Genomic DNA, 20203 nt, shown 5'->3' with positions numbered 1-20203 from the left:
TGTTAAAAATGCAAACAGACAGCACTTGAAGTCAATGCACATATTTTGACTTATAACATTCTTGAACACCTTTCTAAATCTAATGCTTCACCTGGAGATAAATACAGATTATTCCATTATAATACAATTTTATATTTTATGTATTTTGGCATAAGGCAAAGATAGGATAGCATGTTTTCTGATTTTGTATAGGAAAGAAAATGCCATGCTGACAGAATTTCCTGTGCTATGTATGCTGTCCAGTAGCTGCTGCTTTTTTTCAATTGCATGTAATTCAAGCCAATCCGTGTTCTTGGTATCAACATTTGAATAGAGAGGAAATCTTTGATGACATCATAGTTCTTATCCCTTAAAATATCTATCATAAAAATGTTAGCTTATAGAACAAGTACTGTATTGCCCTGTAATGATGTTTTCTGTAATTCAGGCATTTATAGAACAGAGTAGCATCTCTCTTACAAGATCAGCTCATCCAACAGGAAAAATGGATAACTCTGCAGGACCACCAGCCCTGCTTCAGTCCTAAACACCATCTCAAAACTAAGTACAGTTTGGGAATGATTGCATGGAGTTTTGTGTATTTGTGTGTAATGAGTAATGTGCACTGCTTTATTTTCTCTTTGCAGTCTGCATTTTATTGTTTTTGACACTGAGGTTGCTCATGACATCTTGAAGGTATGGGATGGGCCTATTGAGAGCAGCATACTTCTGAAAGAATGGAGTGGCTCAGCCCTTCCAGAGGATATTCACAGTACTTTCAACTCATTAACATTACAATTTGACAGTGATTTCTTCATCAGCAAATCAGGCTTCTCCATTCAGTTTTCAAGTATGTAAATATTTTTTCATCTTAAATACAAGAATTATATGCATTATTTATATATATTATTCTTATATACATTAACTGTTTCTCATCTTTCAACTTCCTCAGTCTTTAAAAAAAAGAGATTATATTATTTTAATTATTTTGTATATTTATGCAAATAGCTATGACTAAGGAGAATTTTTGGATTTGCTTTGAATGTTTAAGTTTTCTTATTCCTTGTTTTGTACAGCAATCACATGTCTAGCATTATCTAATTAGCACTATTTAACAAGTAAAAATAGGTTCGTACATAGATAAGTTTTCTTCTGCACTGACAGTTTTAAATGTTCCTGCCAGTGCTACCTAATAATATATTATTCTGAGTTTACTCTTTATGTTGTTTGGTTTTTTTTTTCCTCACAGCTTTGGTTGCATTATGCATCATTTTTATGACCTTAACCTCTGTTAATGTTAAACTGAGGAAGACAATATATCTTACCATATTGAAATACATTTTAAAATTTACTATTTAACTAATCAAATTAATCTTTAGGTCTAAAGTGAAATCCCTTCTGTATACAGAGGAGCTGTGATTGATATTGTACAAGTGATCAATATTGTAAAACTGCGTATGTGGAGTTTTTCTATGATACTATGAGTGAAATGTTAGAGACTGAGGGTAGGACTGCAGGGAGACTGTATCATTGCCTTTCACTCAGTTGTTGCATCCTTATATATCTAGATATAATGTATGTAAGTGTATTTCTCCTCAGGAACATAGTAAAATTATGAATTAATAAAATGTGTGAGAGTAGGAGTATTATTTAAAACCTTCTCTGTCATTCAGAAGTAAAGGGCACTATTAAGCTTTCAGTCATTATTATTTGCAAGAAGAAGTATACTTTGGGAGTTTCCTGGTCTCTAAATAATGCATTTTACATTTACCCGTTTACTTCATTTTGCTTGATTTTTCTGAATGCTGTACCCCCCAAACCACAGGCTCTTTCATCAGCCCTAAGGTACCTAGTTAAAAGTATGCAAAATAAATTAAAGACAAAGAGCAGAATAAACATTTCTAGAATTTCTGACCAGTGTACTATATATATAATATGCTGCTTTTCATGTTGTTTGAAAAAAGTTAAATTTTACATTTGTGGAAATGAAGGGGTTTTTTTGCTCTGTTAGGGTTAGCAAACACATTTTATGTTGTATTATATGAAAATATTTACAAGTTTATGCACAAATTTTGAAAGGAGGAAAATGTTTAAGCAGTTAGATTTGTTAACACATTCTTTGACCTTCAGTGATACTTATAGTAAGTAGGAGACAGTTTAATGCTTTAAGGGTGAAGAACTGATTTTGTCATCTTAGTATAATATCTGATGGATGCACTCAGTGATCATGCTGGCAATTGCAGAGTATGTCTTACTGCAATTAGTGGTGAAGAACTGAATGCCTTAACTCAAGTAAAGGGAAAATGATATTAAAGTTTCATTCACCCTGCTTGACAAGTGGAATGTTTTATTAATTTTTTAATTGTAAGGAGTAAAAAATATGATTTAAGGAATATGTTAAAGTAAATGTTAAATTATTTCATCTAAAAATCAGAGCTTGGTTTATTTAGTCTTCTTGAGGCAATGGACAGACCACTGTGGCCTTGATCTGTAAAGGATTTAAACTAAGTAATCTATGGCTAAGTGAGGATCTTTGCATACTTTAGTATTCATCGTGTGTTCAAACTGTAGGCCAGTTTATAGCAAAGCTGCACAGAATATTGAAATTTCACTACTTTAGTGGTTTGTAACTCAATGAATAAAAGTCTTGAGTTGCTTGAACTTTTTTCTAGTTGCAGAAGATGTAGATGTTTTATTACAAGTTCTGTGAAGGTGACTGCTCAAGTTTCGTGTCTTTGTGTCACTAGAAGGATTTACAAGTGTTGCATTTATTAATGAGTATATTTTATTTAAATATTAATTACAGTCCAAGAAGTAAACTTCAGGTGCATAATTGCACAGGTTTGGAAAACTTTCAATAATCTGGACTTCTTAGACATGCAATTTCTGTATTGGACTATGCAATTGGGAAGAGTGTCTATGTCAGTGAATATCCACTTAAGGGATCATACAAAGGATATACACCTGAGAGTATCAGGTCAGAACAACAGCTTACAGACAAAACATTAAAGTGCTAACTTTTAGCTGGAGAATTTGTTTCACTGTGCTGTGAATGTGCTGATTACTTTCTCTACTTTGCAGTCTAGAATGTCCTTACTGCATCTGCCTAAAAAAGAGGTGCTGTGAAAGGATAGTATGAGGTAGATCAGAAAATATCACCTATAAATTACTTACTGTTGATTGTAAATGTAATTAGAGGTATTTTTAATGGAAAAATATAGATGGCTGAAGGTTACAAAATGTTTGAACACTATTAAAAGTGCCTTGTCTTGCCCACTCAGCTCAGCAAGTAGAGCATAAGGACACGAACTGACAAGAGTGATTATGTTAATTGTAATCAGTCTAATGCTTTTCATTAAAACTTAATTACCATTTAATCATGCATAAAAGGACAAAAATGGAGTTCATTGTACAAAATTGACCTTTACTCTTGGGGTTAAATACATTTAAACTATGTATTACAAGTCAGGGATGTCGACCGACTCTTCCTGGTCATGATATTAAAAGTGAACACAAGAAGGGTATAGGCAAATTTGGTATTTGGCTTCTTAATTCCAAAGAAACAAAATTACTGGCAGCAAAAACTTCCTGCCTAAGTTAACCACAAAAAATAAGTTTTCTAACCTAGCTTAATTCTGTCCTACGTGTCTAAGGTAAATGGGATAAATTTCCCTCTGAAGTTGCCTTTTTCTTGTTATCAGCTATAGGTCTAGATGTACTAACATATGCTAAATTTCAAACCTCTGGACATCTAAGGGGAGGTGAAATGAATCCTACCTGTCTTTTTACAGGTGTCTACTTCCCTTTGATATGCCGTAAGGTATCCTGACTAATCTCCATCTGCCAGTCCAGAAGGTCACACACCCATAAGTCGTTGGTCATATCTTCCAGTCTTGTGCAGATACCTTGGATATTGTAAGGCATCTCGAATGAGACTAGCCACCTATGTTGAAGCAGATCAGTCTTGCCCTGAATGTTTAATCTTCAGCTACTCTAGACTCCTGAAAGCACCTGAACCCCATGCTAGCAGATGGTCCATTGCTTTTATTGACCTGAAGCTTATTTTATTGAGAGCTTGTTTATATCTAACCATATAATTCATTTCTTGATATTTAACAAAACCAATAGAAGTGGCAGATGATAGGAACAGCACTGGCAGTTGCTAGTCACATTATCATTCTTACAGACTCAGACAGCCTTATTTTAACAATACCTAATAGTAGTTCTACCTTTACTGTCTAGCCTTTTTTCTTGAACTAAATTCTCAGCTGTTGCAACTTAAAGAGAACTGTATCCTTTTCTTAAACTAAATAATGCATTCATAGTTCCTCAGCTGGTTTCACAGATTTTGCTCCTCAAGGCTATAATGCATCAAAGGATTATTTGCACACTTAAAATAGAAAAAACATTTTTGGAAATGTCTGGCTTTTCTAGAGTCAGACCAATCTGTGATCATTTTCTATGCCTACCTCTGGTTCTATGGCATTGTTAATTTCTCCTAGTCATAGTACTCTGTAAGCATACACTTTAATTAACAATATAGCTATCTCTGCTTTCATGAGAACAGAAAGGTTATCTCTTTTTTGCTAATACAGAAGAACTGGCAAAAAGTTAATAAAGTAGCAAAGAGTTTTTTCTTAATTTCTTTGAAATATTTCTATGTTATTAGAAGAACACTCATTCTATTAAAAGCAAAGATACAAAATTAAGGCACTTCCATGGTTGGTCTAGTCCATTTTTTTTTCTGTTGTTTGCTTGCTCTCCCAATATTTTTAAAATTTGCTCTTGAAGTAAATGCAGATATAAGCAATGATGAGTAAAGATGCCTGACTAAATCTTTATCTTAACAAGTCATCAATTATGATAATAAAAATAAACAACTTATACAAACCAGTTAATTAGAACAATTATTTGGAAATTATTGTGTCTGATGTTGACACATCTGTTGATATCTTACTTCCTCTGACAAGAGCTGAAGCATCAGCAGTTCTGTGTTCCATAGTTCCTAATGACACTGGGCTTAATCTGACAAATCTGTTTAAGCAATGATGCCTGCTTCTGTCCAGTTTTGTAATTCCATTTGATCATTTGTTTGTCTACAGCAATTCTTACAGTAACTGTGTCACCTATCTCAAAATGTTAAGAGTACTGGTGTCTTGTAAATTGTTCTTTTATTGCTGAGATAACTTTTAATCGCTTGCCAAATGGCCTGAGCTACTACACCTAAGTAGTATGAGCATTTCCACAACAGAATCTTCGTTGCTAGGATTTGTCATGCAATTATTCCAGTTTGATTCACAATTAAATTATCAAGAAAAGGGGGTTAGCACAAAAATATATTTTAAAAGAAATTTACACTTGTGTAATCATATATTTGTCTTACTAACTAAATTTTGAGTTCAAAGAAAATGAAATCCATTAAGACATCCCATGTTGAAATAAATAAATGGAAACAAGAATTCAAGATTCCCTTTTGAAGCCTAACCTAATCATTCTGCAGTTCAGTCTCTTGTCTTGCTTTCTGTGATGCTATAAATGTTGCATTGCATGCTCAAAATAACACAGTTTCATGCTAATGAGTTAGATGATGGGTAGGAATGCTATGTGTCATAGCATTGCTATCCATTGTCTAATCCATGTTCTGGGCAAGGCAGCCTCAGTTTCATCGTGGGTAGCAGTTCTTCATTCCCTTCCTGTGGAACTGAGCAGAACTTAATCTTGTAGGTTACTTTGATGGTTATCTCTAAACTCCTGAGCTTTTGTACTTCAGACTTAATGAAAGAGGCTGCATTAGCATTTGGGTTTCTTTTTTTCTTCACATTCTTGGACAATACAAGACATTTAAATACCTGGTTGATGCTAATTTGCACAGTTCTTGGTCTGTACATTTACCTATATTACATGAGATACTTTTTAGAGAGCATACACTATTTTTTCACATTTGGAAATGTTTGTTAGTCTGAAATCACTGCAAATCCTATGTACAATGTCTCAGCTTTGATATGCCAAAATCCTCTCAAACCTATTGTGCAAGCATAATGCACTAGACAGGGGAAGCTTGTGCATTGCCTGCAATTTATGAGCCTAACTCCTGAAAAGCCTTTATTATTTTTATAACCACGTGGAGTAGGAAAAAATAGAGTGTCTGCAGCACAACACTACAGCAAGTAGCTTATGTGACTATTTACCATGGACATAGTGAACACGATATTGATGAAGGTGATGTGTTTCTTTTCTCAAGCTACAATAGATTACAGGCTAAACAAACTGATAAAAAAAAGAAGCGTCCTTCAGGTGAAAGACAAATCAGGCACAAATCTAACATGTTGCTCACAAGGCTACAGACACACAAATACAGTGTGTCATATTCTAAAAAAACCAGTCTCCTATTGATTTTCAGTGAAGTTTTAAATCAACTTTGAAAATGTAATTTGGGGCCAAACCCCAAATAAGCTCTAAAATGGGATTCTGGAAGATTATTAAATTAAAAACAGAGGCTTAACACAGTGGCTGCCTGTAGCGTTCACCGCATATCAAGGTGCCACAATTAGATCACTGATCAACCCCAGACCAGGGAAAGAGACAGGTAACACACACAGTGTGAGCGCCAACTTCCGCCTTTTATTGTGCAGTCAATTCCTTTTATACTAACCAGGGTAGGCAGGATTACAGATACAGCATAAGGCTGCGACTAACCCTCTAACTTTCCGTGACATCGCGAGATCTTCCGAACGCCGAACCGTACAGCTGCCAACATATGGAGGTCTGAAAACTCCCTAGCAATCTGTGGTTTTCCCAGCTGCCCATTCTTCTGGCATGTACCTCTAGTTCCATCTTTTGCGTACACAGAAGCCTGTTCCACTCTGAGCAGGTGAGATAGTAAGAGATGGGAAATCTGTACAGAGTACTACTCTATAACCCACTGAGTATCATGTAGCTTACTGCTTACAACACATGTGCAAGAACTGAGAAGCAGCCATTTAGTTCCTTTCCAGCTTAATGGAATTCAAATCCTCAGTCCTGGCTATGCCATTTTAGGCACCTAATTTTTCTCAGTCATTTCTAAAAAGTCTAACTATGGAATTTGGTTTGGTTTAGCACCCTTGAGTCTAGAATGCAGTTATTGCTTTCCTTGCTTTACAGCATATATGTTTTAATCATGTTCAGCTTCAAGTTTCTGAATTCATCAGGTTTTTTAGAAAATTGCATATGGCAATGTTACATCACAGCATGAACATGGCCCTTCTCATAAGTATGTAAGCTAGATATTAATTGTGTGTCTATATATCAGTGTAAGGGCTGAGAAGAAAAGAGCCTGTTATAAAAGAAGAGCAATGACAGCAGAACTGGTGATTTTTAATGTCTGGATTACTTATCAATGCATATAACCTCTATACCCTTTAGATATTTGCACAATACCAAATGAAGCAATAGTAGACTTGTAATTTTCATGCAGTTACAGAACCTCTTGGGGATCTTGAGAAGTAAAACAACTTGGAAAGGAGACAAGTTGACAGTCTGTCTAAATGTTCACTTTACTAGATGACACATCAGTGCTTAAATGTCTGGTGTTTTGTTTAATTAGGATTGAGTGTATTTGGCATGATAAAAAGGTTGTTAGTTTCACATACATAAAGTAACTTCTGAGGCTGCAAGAACAAAAGTGTAAAAAACATTTTGGTGCTTATAAAACATCTGTGATTGTTTTTAAAATTTATAACTTTGTGTATAAGAAATGGAGATTAACAGTGAAATGAATATTAAAAGGCATCAGTTCTTCATAATGGGTGCATACTTGACAATCAAAATGGGAAAAAAATGTTTGCTGAGATATTATATTGGATAAGTTTTAAGGAGAAAATGAAGATATTCAGAAATTTGTTGGAAAAAAGATACGAATTCATGACAGAGATGGCCTTATGCCCGTTTACTCAAAAGAATTATGATTCTTTAACAGATATGCACTATACTGATCCATTTTTTAGAGCTGTTACTGTCTGTCAAGTAAGAAATAACTTCTCTGAGGTCATGACTATGCTTTCCTTCCCCTGTGGCCAAGTATACATTTAGGAAACTGCACTAATATAGGATGTCAGGTAAATTGTCAGAGTGGTGCCTGGGGAGTGCTTACACAGTACTCATTAGTAGTGACAGCCGTTCCTTTAGTTCTTGGATTGACGCTTATAAATTCTGGTGGAAAAAAGTCCACCACTGTTAAAATAACCTGCCATGTCTTTTACTTTATTTAGATAGAGGGACCATCCAAAGGTATGATATGTACTATTTTGGAATGGAAACAAGGAGGAAAAAATATGAATAATAAAAAGTTAAACAAAGCTCCTGTGTTTGTAATGTGTTAATTATCATAACCCATGAATTCTTACATAGAGATGTTTTATGGTTTCTGTGGTTTGTCTAAGTAACCACCTATTTGCTAGAACATGCATAAAACCATTTTATGAATGTGAAATGTTTGTTTCTCATTTTGCTCATTCTTTTTTCAACCTTTCTGTCTCCTGAAAATTTACAACAGGGGAAAAAAAAGTTTTCCAGTTGTACAACTTGGTAACTGTTTCAGTTTTGCAAATATTTAGTTGCTCTTGCTGTTTCTTATAGTGGTATAATATTTTGGTGTGGACAGAAGCAGTAGATGCAGTTATTAATATAGAAAATGGATTACCTGCACATTATGGTCACAAAGATTGCATAGTGGTGGTAGTGGTGGAGCTCTTTTATCTTACGCAAGCCCTTGGGGTATACCATTTGAAATGAGCTAACAAAATCATTCTAATGAAATATTAATGTTTCCTGGGAATGAAACAGAAAACATGAAAAAAACCCCAACCACCCCAAAAAGTAGAGCAGAAAGGATGGACTGTTATCACTAACACACATAATTTATAGGGGATATGGAGGAGACTGTGCCCCTCTATTCAAAACAATAGAAAGTGATTATCAAGCATAAAGAAATAATATTTTATGTTCTTAGTCTTTTGGGCCTGTAATTTGTAACGCTGTCCTAAAACCCAGGTACTTGAAGCGCTACATACTGTTCAAAATACGGAAAGACATAGTTACTGCTTTCCCAGAGAGTGTTGGAGAATGGCACAACCAAATATGATAAGTAACAATAACATTAGCTCATCAGCCAACAAAGTGGTAAAAACCAGTTCTAACAACAGCACATATGCTTTTAATAAATTACATCAGTTTTTCTCTGAATGCTCCTTATTGGTCTGATCATGTTTTGCAGACATCAGAGCAAAAGTACATCTTGAAAAGACATCAGATGTACAGTTGAGATGGTTGTTAATCAGTTTAAGAATGAATCAGTTGTCTGATGCATGAGCACACAAGAAAGTATACATAGTTCATATTAGAAAAAAAGACAATAATTTAATATTGATTTTTTACGTTTTTCAAGGATTTTCCCTTGCAGTACCAGAGATGAGCAGAAGGGTGTAGTGTAGCAGTTTTTTTAAAGTCTGTGGCTGGATTCAAGAAATTTAAACTTGGTTGAATGAAGATGGTGAAAGTGGTAGAGGGACTTGTAGATACACACCATTATCATTAATAGTGATTGTGACACTGGGTTTGTGACTTCTTATTTTGGCTTTTGCTCACAATTGTGGTGAGTTCTTTGAAAAAGACATGTTTGGGTGGAGCAGCCTGGAGTGGTAGGAAATAGTGTGATTCAGTGATTTAGGGACAGTAGTCTCCAGAGACGGGACCTTCTTTCCTTGGGAAGACTGCAATGTTTACTGCAGCTCAGGATGTTGAATACCTGAAGCCAGTAGAAGAGACCTGGCACCTTCCACAAATCCATAGTGGATGTAGATTTGTGTATCCACTTTCTGGATGATTCCTTGCTTCAAGTCATACCATACTGGTTGTTCTCCTCAGTTTAACATTGCTTTTTTAATTAATTTATTTTTTTACAAAGCACAATCCATATCCAAACTCAGGAGACTGAACATAGGGGAGATTTTGCTTAGATTCAGTTTGAGTGTACTCTAAGAAAGTTGTTGCTTGCCCCTGAAATGGGAACTTCAGGGCTACATAAAACTGCTATTTCATTCAGCTCGCTGGGTAAACATAACATTTGCATGCTGCAGGATATTAAGACTATAAAACAATGTTATTTATATTATGGTACTTACCCTATTGCGCAAAAGGCGTCAAAGTGCATAAAGAAATTTGTTTTGATAACCAGAACGTTAAAGTGAAAAAAGGAGTTACTAACTTTTTTGATGCATTAACCGGACAGCCCCCTGCCAAAAAGAAAAAGAAAAAAAAAAGAAAAAAAAAGAAGAGGGAAATAAAAAGAAAGAAAAGCTTGTGTTTGTTTCCTCTCAGGCCATATTTTATGCTAAGGAAACTGGCAGGAAGCCAACATAATCAGGATGTATCTCAGTGGGCAGATTCTCATAAAAATAAAGAAACAAAATGCCTTCCTATATTAACTGATGAGTAAATAATATTGCCTCTGGTTGGAATGCTCTTGTAAAAATATTGTGCTTTTAATTATGGATGTTTACTATCTACACCTTAAAGCTTTATTTCATCATTCCCTTACAGCTTCTATCGCATCAACCTGTAACGATCCTGGGACACCACAGAATGGCACTAGATACGGAGACAGCAGAGAGCCTGGAGACACTACCACCTTTCAATGTGACCCTGGCTACCAACTTCAAGGACAGGCTAAAATTACATGTGTGCAACTGAATAACCGATTCTTCTGGCAACCTGATCCTCCTACATGCATAGGTAATAAGATGAAATGTTAGTCTCTGTTTAGGATTAATACAGATCAGATTTCTTGTTCAACTAGTGGACATATGATGCTCATGCTGGAGTGATGCTCTTTGCAGAACCCAGTTATTTCGTACTTATGGTTACTGACAGCCTCATTCTCAAGATTAACACTATTTTTGGATGTCATTTTCTCACTCTATTTTTTAAACATCATGCAAGTTTAAAATTGACAAAGTCTAATAGAAATAATTAAATGGAAGAGGTGATTTGGATAAAAAAATTCTTGTTGAAATGTTCTTATTAGAATGGTCTTCTATGTAATAATTTAGTTACATAAACTGTAATCCATTATTTATTCTGAAAATTGTCTGAATTTTCTATATACTAAACACCAATCCTGTGCAGTCCCTAGGAAGCTAAAGATATTTTTTCTGAAGCAGGATGCTTGTTGGGAAAGGTAAATTCAGAGAAGGGGGTCCAAGTGACAACACTGTTGAAAGAATTGAGATATATTTCTATAAAACCAGGAGACGGTGGGAGATCTTTCTCTGAAACAAATTTTGATTCTTGGTTCCATAGTCCTATATGGCATAAAGGTTTCTCTGAGTTCCTGGTCAGTAGAAGAATAATTACAGGCTTAGAAGTCTTGCTCAAATGTATTTTAAGGTCATCAGTGTAGTTCTTCTAAAATTCTAAGATTGAGTTAATCAACATCTCTGAAAAATCTGCTAGGTATAGTAATTTTTTAAATCTTTATGATTTTGTTGCCTATTGATTTATAATTAAATGAAGACTTATTTTAATAATTGTAAAACCCAGATACAATACATTTTAATAGTGGTGGAATAAGCATAATGCTTTTTCTTTCTCCAAGCCATTTTGGGAAGGCTCTTTCCAAAACAGCAAATCCCCAAACAACTGCAGTGCCTTTGTTTCTCTGAAGTGTTTACGGATATCTCAAAATTACTGGGAAGGATTTGGTATAATGCAAGATAATGTCTCTAACTCCATATCATCTAGCATAATTGTAGCAGCATATAATCTGAACATTGTCTTCTGGATACCTTGTGTGCAATGTATAAATAGCAGTATGAAAATGTTTACTAAATATACTGGGATTATTCACAGATTAAAAATATTTAAATAAAAATAAAAAATAAGACATCTGGTGCCTAAAGGTCTAGAAGATTCATGCTCTTTCTGTTAATACCAATTATAATCACTCCATATTTCTTTACAGTCTAGTAAAAAAAATCCAAAACATGAAAGAAGGAAATAAAGAAGGAAAGAAAGAGAGAGAACATTTGGGCAAAAAGTGTATACGTATTGTTATTCTTTCATATACTCAAGGTGACTTTGAATGGGAAAGCAGATTAAAGTAATCTTTACTGTAGACATGACAATATTAGAAACCTTAAGGGTTCTGTAAAGCCATTAGATGTCATTTAAAAAATTTCCATAAAGTCCTTATTTCAGTATGCTGACTTATAAATGAAAAATGATTTACATTTAATAACTGTACTCCTCAGTACTCTGAACATTGTGTGACTTTCATTCCTGATTGTTTAATGTTTTCTGCTCTATTTGTACTTTATAACTTTGATAATGGTTATCTCAGTCTGAATCATCAGCACACATAAGGAACATGTGAAATGTTTCCTGGAACTGTTATTTGTGAATAAAACCAAAAAGAAATAAAAAATTAAAAAAAAAAAACCACAACAAAAAAACCAAAAAGCCACCAAAACCCAACACAAAACCCCCATACACTGGATCAAAAATAATAAATAAAATACCAAAACTATAGACACAAAAACCCCTAGATACACATATATATACACTAAGTGTTTAAATACACAAACAAATAAATAAATACTGGGGGGGGGGAAGTTTAGTTTGTTTTCATAAATAACATGAGGGGAATGTGTTCATTAATGTTTTCATTTGGGTTAGGAGCATGGTTTCCAAGTAAATTTTCTTGCTCACGCTTTAGTTCATGATGTTGAATTTTGTTGGAGCTTTTGAATGAAACTAAACTGCAAGATGTGCTCTATGAGTGCATCTGATATACTCCAACTAATAGTAAGCATTCAGTCCATTGGACCAGACTAGAAATAGCCTGAAAAAAATCCTTCTTTAAAATGTTAATGCAGACTCCAAATCCTTAGTACCAACTGTTTTGCACTACAAATGTGTTCCTATCAGTCTGCATGACTTGGTAATGTAGATGAAGCCTGTGTTAACTACTGTGCTTCTTAGTTAGATTTCTATGTGATTATCATCTTTGGAAGTTGGATTCCTTATCTGTTTAAAAGTAAATTCAATTTATGGTAACTAAATGAATGCATTTGATTTTTGATTTGGGTAATAACCTTTACTGAGTCAATCAAACTGTTTTGTGTTACACCTACGGTGAAAAGAAACTGCATCCTGAATCCTGCTATTGAGCTTTCCCAGTTCTTAAAGTAATTCCAGTGCATAAGAAATACTTCATCTTGATAGAGAAGTGATTAAGTAACAGCGAGAATATACAGGACTTCCTATATAACTTCATATTTTTATTTCTTTAGAAAGAGCTTTTCTCATGCTTCTTTTGAATAGGAACAAAGCTCACTTTTTTAAGGAAAATATAAAAATGTTTGCTAGCTGGAATTGGGAAAGTTCTATGTTGTTTTTTTTAATTATTATTATTTTTGGTAAATGTAGAAGTCAATTTACTCCTATTTAACTAGGAGTTATATATATAAGCTACATATATATAAGCTAATATGTTCTTGTGAATTTAACTTGTGACCATATTCCTATTTCTTTTTACATTGTGACAGCTGCATGTGGAGGAAACCTGACAGGCCCGGCAGGAGTTATCTTATCACCTAACTATCCACAGCCTTATCCTCCTGGAAAAGAATGTGACTGGAGAATAAAAGTGAACCCTGACTTTGTCATTGCCTTGATATTCAAAAGGTACCATTTCTAGATGAATGCCTCTGTTTAAAAGGATTTTAAATGTCACATCTAAAAATGGCATCATTTATCACTTCTTAAAGCTTCTAATTATATTCTCTGGCTAAGTCCTGAAGCATACATCTAACACATGCTATATCATTGCTTCCAAATAACAGAAAAGAAAATAATATATTTTTATGGCACTTTTGATATCAAATATATTCCTGAGAAACAAAACTTTCTTTGACCTGTGCAATAAAAATCTTTGAAAAACAATGTAAATTTGTAGAAATGCTTGATTTATGTTGTTGCACCTTATAGTAGAGTCTTGAACTGTAGTGGAAACTCTAACTCAGTTTTTAAACTTTTTTTACAAATACAGTCTAAATACCCTTTACTTGGAGTGCCTAGATCAGGAAAAACAATTGGTCTACTTAGTCAAGACATAAAAGACATCTAGATAATGTTGTCTCATAATTTTAAAAAATTTTTACTTAGTGTTCCATCATCAACCTATATTTTTTGCATGGATTTTTAACACAAATTGAAGTTCAGGGATATAGTCATATTCATGTGTTCAATTTATCATTTCTATTTGAATCAGGCCTATATAATCATCTTGCTTGCTATATCTGTGGATGTAAATGCAAATTTTTTTCTTTTTTTTGATTCTCTGTCCTAAGTTTGATTTTTAAGCTAAGAATGGTAACATTGCTGTTGACTTCAGTGGGATGGTGATCAATTCTGATTCTTTTAGGAAGAGATGATGGCATGTTCAGAACTTTGTTGTGTAATATTTGAACACTTCTTTTAAAAAAAAACAAACAAACAAACAAAAAAAAAAAACCAACCCAACACCAAAACAACAAATACCCAAACAATTTCTTTCACTGACTGATTGCAATGTGTTTTCTAATAAAATATTGATACACAAGAAATTAAAGAATTAAAGCCTAAGGTACTTGAAATTATATAATCAAGAATATGATAATTCTGTTCTTCAGGTATTTTATCAAATAGCATTAAGGGATAAGAATAGTCCTCAACTAATTACGCTCTTGAAGATGCACATGATAGGTGTGGTAAGCACCATATTTCTGTGGACTGCCTAAATTATCAGCTCAAACGCTCCATTTCAAGTAAGATGAAAGAAACTTACAGTTAGTGAGTATTCAGGTTTGTTTGTGAATTCCATTTTAAGGAATACAAGTATGAGCAATATAATGGAATTTGCAGTTTATGCTATACTTCCAGTACATTTTATAAATAATTTCAGTCCATTAATACACACTGGACTGCCTAAGTCTTTCCTAAATGTGATACTCTCTGCTAGAAGTTCTTTAATTCTCCAGACAGAAATCTTCCTTAGAAATCTGAAAGAAAAGGTTATGCTATGACTTCCCAGGTTGTTGGCACTACCTTTTACAACATTATCTGATGTTGGAGAATATTCTTGGAAACTCATTCATTTCTGACTGATAGTGGTATAAGGCATTTAAGGTGTAGATTGTGGGGTTGTTAATTTTGGAAATATTTTTAGAAAACTGAAAAAAAAAAAGAAAATTGGAATACAAATTAAGAGGGAGGGGAGAACCAACACTGTTATCTGTATACATATGGGTATCGAACAGACCAAATGGAAGACTTTGTCTGCTTTTCTTTTTTAATAAATACTGTATTTTTAATATAAATGAACCATAAGAGTAATATGGATTCATATTTAACAAAAAGGTTGCAAATACATGCAGGTAGCTTTGTAGTAGAGAAGTAAATTGACATAGTTTTACAAATATATTTAATGTTAGAACACAAAAAACTTAATGCACTATCACAAACCCCCTCTGATTTATATGAAATGTCAGTGCTGAAATAACTCCATCTCTGCAATTCTTTCAATAACTTCCTTGATTTTTAGACTAGACTAGACTATTTCTGCTGGAAGGGACCTACAGTGATCATCTAGTCCAGCTGCCTGACCAGTTCAGGGCTGACCAAGAGTTAAAGCATGGTATTAAGGACATTGTCCCAATGCCTCTTAAACACTGACAGGCTTGGGGCATCGACCACCTCTCTAGGAAGCCTGTTCCAGTGCCTGACCACCCTCTCAGTAAAGAAATGCTTCCTAATGTTCAGTCTAAACCTCCTGTGGCGCAGCTTTGAACCATTCCCACACATCCTATCACTGGATCTCAGGGAGAAGAGCTCAGCACCTCCCTCTCCATGTCCCCTCCTCAGGAAGCTGTAGAGAGCAATGAGGTCGCCCCTCTGCCTCCTTTTCTCCAAACTAGACAAGCCCAAAGTCCTTAGCTGCTCCTCACAGGACATTCCTTCCAGCCCTTTCAGCTTTGTTGCCCTCCTCTGGAGGTATTCGAGGACCTTCACATCCTTCTGAAATCATGGGGCCCAGAACTGCACACAGTACTCCAGGTGAGGCCGCACCAACACGAATACAGCAGGATAATCCCGTCTTTTGAGTGGCTCATTATACTGTGTTTGATGCACCCTAGGATGGGGTTTGCCCTCTTGGCTGCCAGGATACACTGCTGACTCATACTGAGTCTGCTGCCGACCAGCACCCTCAGATCCCTTTCTGCAGGGCTGCTCTCCAGCCACTCCTCTCCCAGTGTGTACTTGTGCCTGGCATTACTCCGTCCCAGGTGCAGAATCCAGTATTTTGAATTGTTACATTTCATCCCATTAGTGATTGCCCAGTGCTCCAATCGATCTAGATCCCTCTGCAAGACATGTCTTCCTTGAAGAGAGTCAACAGCACCTGCCAGTTTCGTATCATCAGCAAACTTGGTAATGGTGCATTCAACTCCTGCATCCAGATCGTTAATAAATACACTGAGCAGAACTGGCCTTAGAACTGAACACTGAGGAGCACTGCTGGTGACAAGTCACCAGCTAGATGTAGCCCCATTCGCTACAACCCTTTGAGCTCTGCCCTTCAGTCACTTCTTCACCCAGCACACCATGAACCTGCTCATCCCGCAGTTGGACAACTTGTTCAGAAGGGTGTTGTGAGGGACAGTATCAAAACCTTAATAAAATCCAGGAAAACTATATCCACTGCCTTCCCTTCATCCACTAGGTGGGTGACCTTATAGTAGAAGGATATCAAATTAGTTAAACAGGACTTTCCTTCTGTGAACACGTTGACTGTGCCTGATGGTTGCATTATTCTTTAAATGCCTTTCAATAGCACCCAGTATAATCTTCTCGACAATTTTTCCAGGAACTGAGGTTAGACTGACAGGCCTGTAGTTCCCTGGGTCTTCCCTCACACCCTTCTTGTAAACTGCAATAACACTGGCTAACTTCCAGTCAGCAGGGGCTCCCCTGGCCCCCAAGACCTTTGATAGATGATCGAGGGGGGTAATGTTTCTTTGACATCTGCAAAATCTTTCTTAACATACCATTTTCTGTTTATTTTATCTAACATTTTTCATTCTTAGGCAGTAGGTTACAGCTAAGGCCTGTACTATTCTCAAGGAACTGGCTTTGAGAAGACAGCACTGTCTGCATAGGATGAGAGTGCCTGTGTTTTTATCTTTATGTTGTCTCAGAACTCATCTCAATTAAATTCCTCTGAAAGACATTTCGTTTGTATTATCTTCATAATTGCTTTGTATAAACATATAAATGTCATCAAATATGCGTAGCATAGATGGTTTAGTGAGAATAATAATTCACTTTATCATAATTCCCTGATATAATTTGGGTATGAACAAAGGCAAGTTCCAGGATAGTGGTCTTTCTGTATGAAAGCCTCTTGTTTCTAAAGTGGTAAATTTGTGCTTGTAATGGGTGGATTTAATATCATCGACTTTAGCCAACTAAAAGCTGGACTTTTAATTTAAGCTACTTGTCTGGATCATGGTCACTGGTAAGAGGCAGCCTTTCTGCAGCAGGTGATTCATTCTATCTTGAGAAAGGTGTTTAGGATAGGTGGGAGGATATGCTGCTTTTTCACTGACTGTAGACAGAGTCTGCATGATGGCCTGATAGTAGATCTTTTGGAAAGCTGAAGGTGTTCAAATCAATGGTAAAGAGAACTCCATTGAAAGTTGGTAAATTTTCACTGTGAATCATATTTTAAAAGACTTTTATTTCTTGAGAAGAAAATGTGTTAGGCAGAAGACTGCAGCCGTAGTCACAGTAGTGTTTAACTCATGAAAAAGAAATGAAGACTTAATTCTCTTTTTCCTTTATTTTCAGTTTCAGTATGGAACCCAGTTATGATTTTCTACATATCTATGAAGGGGAAGATTCCAACAGTCCTCTAATTGGGAGTTTTCAAGGCTCACAGGCTCCTGAAAGAATAGAGAGCAGTGGTAACAGTCTGTTTCTGGCTTTTCGCAGTGATGCTTCTGTTGGAATGTCAGGATTTGCCATTGACTATAAAGGTACTGTTCTCACCATAATCTATGGAAAGATAAAGGGAAAGAAATGTCATCTGGTATTTACTGAGACTCAAATCTGTTTACTTCTAGATGTACTCATACTGAACTGCCAAATACCTCTTTGCATCAATGTAGGTTTTCAAAACTATTTTCTGTAAATCTGTGGAGGAACACAGAAATCCTCTTTCATAAAATCTCTCTCACATTACTTACGCACGTTTTCATCTTCCAGAAAAAAAAGTAGAGATAGAAGATGCACATCACAAGTAGCATTTGAAAGAGTTGTAGAATAATGGAATTGTCTAACCCAATTAGGATACATGACTGCTGCTACTTCCTTACTGATACTTACCAATACATTTTCCTTTCCACTTTGTTGTTGAATCTACATATGCATTTTTTAATAACTACTGCAGGACAATATTTGCATTTTTTGGCAGGGTATCTATTACAAGCCAGAGAATGGGTTATGCTGACTGTTTATTAAAGAAAGACACACACTCGCTTCAAATGCTGGTTTCTTTTCTGGTCACAGATGCTGTCTCTAGCTTGATTGTCATCTCTGCTGAGATTTATTAAGCTGTTTTTCATTAGCAGAGGTGCTGCCTCAGTTTTTTATTCTTGACATGGAAGCAAACTACATTAATGTACATGTCAGAAATGAAGGAACAAAAATATCTAAAGAGTATAGAAATAACATACCAATAAAAGAGAGGGAGGTTAAAAAGAACTATTAAATCATTTTTATACTTAGTCTTCATCTTTCATTCGGCATTATGCATTATTCTCCACACTGGCAAGGCTTTTCTTCCCAAAGTAATTGTCATATTGCCATAGATGAAATCTTAGTCTGTTTGTTCCTATCTAAACTTGAAACAAAATATAAATAAAATGGGAAAACAGTTTGTTCCAGGAAGTCTTGTTGGCCTGCAAGGGAAGAAAATGACAAGTTGAGCAGGAGATAAAGAGAGAAAGATGCCTGTTGAAAATGTGCGTACACATTTTCGCTACAGGCATTTTTTTTGTTCTCAGCATAGTCTGATATGTGTGCATCTATGCAATGGGAAGTTAAATGAAGTAATAAGAAAATAAAAATATAACATAGAAGAGCAGAACAGTATATTTTTAAAAGTTATTATATGCAATGGGCACTATATTTGTGCCTAAGAATTCAATATCTTATTAAGTACATTATTTAATATTTTATATAAAATTGATAGAATCATAGATTCATAGAATGGTTTGGGTTGGAAGGTACCTTTAAAGGTCATCTAGTTCCAACCCCCCTGCCATGGGCAGGGACACATCCCACTAGACCAGGTTGCTCAAAGCCCCATCCAACCTGGTGGTGAACACTTCCAGGGATGGGACATCCACAGCCTCTCTGGGCAACCTGTTCCAGTGCCTCACCACCCTCACAGTGAAGAACTTCTTCCTTACACCTAATCTAAATCTACCCTCTTTCAGTTTAAAGCCATATACCCCTTGCCTTTTCACTACATGCCCTTGTGAAAAGTCCCTCTCCAGCCCTCTTTAGGTACTGGCAGGCTGCTATAAAGTGTCCCTGGAGCCTTCTCTTCTCCAGGCTGAACATCCCCAACTCTCTCAGCTTGTCTTCATCAGAGAGGTTCTCCAGCCCTCTGATCATCTTCATGGCCCTGTTCTGGACTCGCTCCAACAGGTCCATGTCCTTCTTCTGTTGAGGGCCCCAGAGCTGAACGCACTACTCAGGTGGGATCTCACGAGAGCGGAGTTGTTGTGGTTTAACCCCAGCCAGCAACTAAGCACCATGCAGCTGCTTGCTCACCTCCCCCTCCCCCGGCCCCAGTGGGACAGGGAGGACAATCGAGAGAAAAAAAGAAAAAAAAAAGAAATAAAACTCAAGAAAAACAGGTGATGCACAATGCAATTGCTCATCACCTGCTGACCGATGCCCAGACAGTCCCCAAGCACCGATCGGCCCCTCCCGGCCAACTCCCCCCAGTTTATACATGGAGCATGACATCCTATGCTATGGAATATCCCTTTGGCTAGTTCGGGTTAGCTGTCCTGGCCATGCTCCTTCCCAGTTTCTTGTGCACCTCCTCACTGGCAGAGCATGGGAAACTGAAAAA

The 20203-nt window shown here is 35.9% G+C and overlaps 1 protein-coding gene across 1 annotated transcript in view; it reads left to right on the top strand.

Moving 5' to 3' along the window:
• Positions 1-20203, top strand: part of LOC104827832 (CUB and sushi domain-containing protein 1) — a gene marked incomplete at its 3' end in the record, with an annotated part of 962107 nt that overhangs the window by 761642 nt on the left and 180262 nt on the right. Inside the window, exons 27-30 of the mRNA XM_010561097.1 lie at positions 627-829; positions 10558-10749; positions 13563-13701; positions 17905-18092. Coding sequence (XP_010559399.1) covers positions 627-829; positions 10558-10749; positions 13563-13701; positions 17905-18092 — 722 coding nt within the window. The remainder of the gene's footprint in view (positions 1-626; positions 830-10557; positions 10750-13562; positions 13702-17904; positions 18093-20203) is intronic.

The sequence above is a fragment of the Haliaeetus leucocephalus genome, unplaced genomic scaffold (assembly GCF_000737465.1).
Source record: "Haliaeetus leucocephalus isolate CR32 unplaced genomic scaffold, Haliaeetus_leucocephalus-4.0 Scaffold141, whole genome shotgun sequence".
NCBI lineage: Eukaryota > Metazoa > Chordata > Aves > Accipitriformes > Accipitridae > Haliaeetus > Haliaeetus leucocephalus.
The sequence above is the reverse complement of the archived record's forward strand: the minus strand, read 5'-3'. Positions and strand labels throughout refer to the sequence as shown.